Genomic DNA, 5,033 nt, shown 5'->3' with positions numbered 1-5,033 from the left:
CCAAAACCTAAAATGTGTAAAATTCATTATTCCTAAAGTTACACGTGTACTAATATATTTATATAATTATTCCTAAGTCATCAATCATTACTTTTTTTTAAACGACAAATATACTAAACTATACCTAAATTATTCCACCTATGTATACTGTAGGACTTGAACTCTCAACTTTAAGAAGGAATGACAATATTTGATACTGCTGGGCTAGAAGCCATTTGGTATCAATTGTTAACATTGTTGGAGGTTTGTTCGGCAATATATAAAGGACCTCAAAAGTCAAAATGGTATCAATTCCAATATAAATTTCACAATTGTCTATACATACGTATTTCTTTCAAATTTATACATACACCAACAGCTCAATCCACCAATTTATCAATAGTCAATGTTGATCAAATCCAAGCTTCCAACATTGGTACAAATTAAAGTCTAGCCTTCTACAGTTTATGTTATTGTTTTTATTTTCTAGTTTTTATTCAATGCTATCTATTGAAACAATATATTAATAGACTAATGATTATTAAAAGTTAATGAACAACTTTATTTTTAAGAATACTATGAAAGCCTCTTAATTCCTATAGCTATATAAGATTATCTATTATGTTACGGTTTATGTTACCGTTCTTTTGTCTTTGATTATTGTTATAACAATTATACTAGTATTGATAAATTTTGTTTATAAGTAAAAAAATATATATTTAAAGACTCATTTTTGAATCTTTGCACATGACCTCTTAAATCAACGGAGTGGTCCTTTATACCCTTGTATATCTCGGCCGTCCCCTTATGGTGTAATCCCTATATATGTTTCGTTATTGAGAAGGAATGGAATTCATTGGAAAATGTCCCGTCTTCTTTAATGACTATTTGTTTTACATACAAAATTGAAAGGGTATAAGAAAAAGAAAAGACCAAATTGAACTCCAACATAGAGACAAGATGTCTGTGTGGACAAGAAAAAGACCAGGTTTTCTAGAAGGTGTTTGGGAGGAAAGGTCCAAATTATTTCACCTTTAATCATGTTATCTGAAAGTATCGACATACTCTTTTTATAAATAAAAAAAAAACAAAATTTACCTATTTGTTTATCAACAGTATTATACAGTTTTAGTCAGATAGATTATGACATATAAGGCTTCTCGGTTTTGGTTTATAAAGATTATCTTATGCATTTAATTATTTAATTTTTAACTTCATTTTTATTAAATTATCTATCATTTCATATCGAAGGTGGTATACGAAAGGAATTATTGCCGTAAAATGTAAAGCTATTGGGAATTTGGATATAAAGATTTTTACATAACTCACCCTCAATCCAAAGTAATCCCAACTTAAACAGCCTACTATTTTTATCCTTTTTTTTCACCAAGACTCTCAAACGTCATATTCCATTTTCACAAGATGCTACTCTTTTAAGAATCAAGGAAATTTTTTTACTATTATTTGCTTATATTATACATTTATACTATTCACATCCTACAACAATCATCTGATAGACAACAATAAAATACACAACTACACATGGATCATAACCATCAATTTCTCAAACCATAAGGACGTACACTGAACATTGCACAATGATAAATACCTCTCTCTTTCTTATCACCACCACAAGTTTCAAAATATCACTGGTTTTTCCGTAATCACGAGAGATGGAAGCAAGTGCAGTTCTTTGCGTTCTTGGAGTAGCCGCAATCTTGGGGTTATATATTTGGAGGATTTCGAACTGGTTGTGGTTTAAACCAAAAAAGATAGAAAAATTTCTAAGAGATGAAGGTCTCAAGGGTAGCTCCTATACCTTCGTTTTCGGAGATTTGAAAGAAATGGTGCAGATGAGAAGGGATGCCAAATCGAAACCCATGAATCTAACTCACGATATAGCTCCTCGTGTCTTGCCCTTCATCCATAAGTCAATCTCTACTTATGGTATGTCTTGAGTTTTTTTAATTCTGTTAAGTTATGTTTAATTATGACAGTAATTACGTCCTTTTTTGGTTGTCGAGTTCTACATATATATTTTTATTGTTTCCTATACAAAAATAATCGATATAGTTATATAAGGTTGATATACACATGTAACTTAATAACAGTCTTGCCGTTAAAAAAACACATGTACCTTAATAAAAAATCTTAGAAGCAATTAAAACCCACTCTTTTGTTACTGATCATGTGATAAATTTTCTAGGATGTCATGTGACAAATTTTCTAAGATGCAAATAAATTAAAGCCCACTAATTTCTAAGAACTTAAACATAACGAGATTTTGACACATCATTGTTTATTCAAAACCACGTGAACAAACATGTTCACAACTATGCAAATGGTAATTAAACACCCACTGCATAAAAAGTAAAAAAATGTATGTTTCTCGTTATGGTGCATTGGTGTGTAATAAAATGATAATTATCACGCTGTCTTGACTAACGAAAGAAAACATCTATGGTATAAAAAGCCTTACAGCACTTGTATTTGCGTACGTAATTAGTGATTATATGAGATCAAATTTTTAATCTTCTGTAGATACCTTTAACATTTTTGTCTGTATTCTAATGTTTTAGTTTTTTGCATATTCCTTGGAAAAGTAGTATCTAAAACGCGTATGTTAATTTTCTTTTGTTGGGTTTTTGTCCTAATTATTTAGGTAAGAGTTGCTTCACATGGATGGGGACAAAACCTTTGGTCCACATATCTGAACCAACTATGATACGGGAAATATTGGCTAACTATTATCAGTTTCAAAAGCCAAGGGGAGGAAATCCATTAACAAAGTTGCTAGCAAAAGGATTAATCGACGCAGAAGCTGATCAATGGATTAAACATAGAAAAATCATCAACCCCGCATTCCATGTTGAGAAGCTTAAGGTTTTCTTGAAGCTGCTTTTTTCTCCTTTTTAGTACATTATGTACCCTTTTATATATATATATATATATATATATATATATATATATATATATATATATATATATATATATATATATATATATATATATATATATATATATATATATATATATATATATATCTGAAAACATCATGTGGGTGTGTTTGTTCTTTTTTGCAGCATATGGTACCTGCATTTTATGTGAGCTGCAGTGAGATGATCGACAAATGGGGGAAACTGGTAACCATAGAAAGCTCGGGTGAAGTGGATGTGTGGCCTCATCTACAAACCTTTACAAGTGATGTAATTTCACGTACAGCATTTGGTAGTAGTTTTGAGGAAGGGAGAAAGATTTTTGAATTTCAAAGAGAACAAGCTGAGCTGATTATAAAAGCTGCACAATCGGTTTACATTCCAGGATCAAGGTGATTACATTTCAAAACAACGTTTTAAGGGGTTCATGCCTTAAATAGATAACAAACTATATAGTTTGCTCATTTACAAAATACCATGGTTTTTAGAAAGTACTAACAAAAGGTAAGTAATGGGGACGTTTTGTTCACGAAATAATTTTCTTTTGATAGTATTTTCTGAACGTGCTGTTCTCGTTGCTTATCTTGTGACTATTTGTGACATGGCAACTTATTTCTCCCTAAGAAAACTAATAATAGTATGCAAATTAAAACATATCACTTTAATTTGTGGGGCGATATGTTATTTGGTAGTTAAATCGGTACAATCACTACATTTTGGTATTTTATGGTAATCAAATAAGATTTTACAGATTTTTGCCGACAAAAGACAACAAGAGGATGAAAGAGATTGAACGCGAGGTGAAAGCTTCAATAAAAAGAATTATTGATAAACGAGTTGTTGCGATGAAAGCCGGAGAAACTATTAATGATGACCTTTTGGGTATTCTTTTGGATTCCAATTACAAAGAAATCAAACAACAAGGGAGTAGCAACTTTGGATTAAGCATTGAGGAAGTAATCGAAGAATGCAAGCTTTTCTACTTTGCAGGACAAGAGACAACAGGAAATATGCTTGTTTGGACAATGATTTTATTAGGTCAACACACAGATTGGCAGACACGTGCTAGAGAAGAAGTCTTACACGTCTTTGGAGATAAAAGACCAGATATTGATGGGCTAAGTCACCTAAAAGTTGTAAGTTTATCCATATTAATTATAAATTTACTAATACTCCAAAGTTCTTATTTATTTTGTATCTTAATCATCTCATTTTGCAGATTAACATGATTTTCAATGAGGTTCTTAGACTATATCCACCAGCAGTAATGTTAAGACGACTTATACACGAAGATACGAAGTTAGGTAAGTTAACCTTACCAGCAGGAACCCTTATCCAAGTAAACACATTATTTATGCACCACGACAAAGATATGTGGGGTGAAGATGTGAACGAGTTTAAGCCTGAAAGATTTTCTGAAGGTGTGTCAAAGGTGACCAAGGGTCACGCCATGTATCTACCATTTGGAGGTGGCCCACGTATATGTATTGGCCAGAATTTTGCTATGCTAGAAGCAAAAATGGCACTTGCTATGATTTTGCAAGGTTTCTCTTTTGAGTTATCTCCATCGTACTCACATGCTCCACACACTATAATTACTCTACAACCTCAATTTGGTGCTTACTTGACTTTACACAAACTTTAAGTGGTTTGTTCTGCACATTTTAGTTAATTATAAAAGTCTGTTGTGTTATAGTTTTGTGGTTACAAATCTATTCCGTTTGTGTATTATTTATATCATTATGTATGTAATCAATCCTGCATATTGTAAAAGTAATTCTAAGACGACAGTACTTACCAGACTAAAAAAAATTCAAAGGTATCTATAAGAAATAACAATAATAAATCACACACAAAAAGTCATAATATATTACGTGGTTCGGTCAATATAACATAGGTTCACAAAGAATGAGAAGGTATTATTGTTCATGAGCTTGAAAACGATAGTACAATTGAAACCGTAGCTGATAGCTATCAACCGTATTATACAAGCAATGTAGAAATGTAAACCTAATTAGACTAAGGTCGAACCCAACTACAAAAATCAATGAAAGGTGTCGGGTGTTTTTACTTTGTTCAGACATGTCAATATCCATTTCGATCATCAATTCTCAAGTC

The 5,033-nt window shown here is 31.5% G+C and overlaps 1 protein-coding gene across 1 annotated transcript; it reads left to right on the top strand.

Moving 5' to 3' along the window:
- The first annotated feature begins 1,586 nt into the window (after positions 1-1,586).
- LOC145129360 (cytochrome P450 CYP72A219-like) lies at positions 1,587-4,608 on the top strand. Its single transcript, XM_079064056.1, has 5 exons — positions 1,587-1,926; positions 2,642-2,862; positions 3,063-3,307; positions 3,667-4,051; positions 4,135-4,608. The coding sequence occupies exons 1-5, from the start codon at positions 1,653-1,655 to the stop codon at positions 4,558-4,560; spliced, it is 1,551 nt and encodes a 516-aa protein (XP_078920182.1). The 5' UTR covers positions 1,587-1,652; the 3' UTR covers positions 4,561-4,608.
- Positions 4,609-5,033: the final 425 nt, after the last annotated feature.

Source organism: Lactuca virosa, chromosome 8 (genome assembly GCF_052849685.1).
Source record: "Lactuca virosa cultivar CGN04683 chromosome 8, Lactuca_virosa_CGN04683_v6, whole genome shotgun sequence".
Classification (NCBI taxonomy): Eukaryota; Viridiplantae; Streptophyta; class Magnoliopsida; order Asterales; family Asteraceae; genus Lactuca; species Lactuca virosa.
The sequence above is the reverse complement of the archived record's forward strand: the minus strand, read 5'-3'. Positions and strand labels throughout refer to the sequence as shown.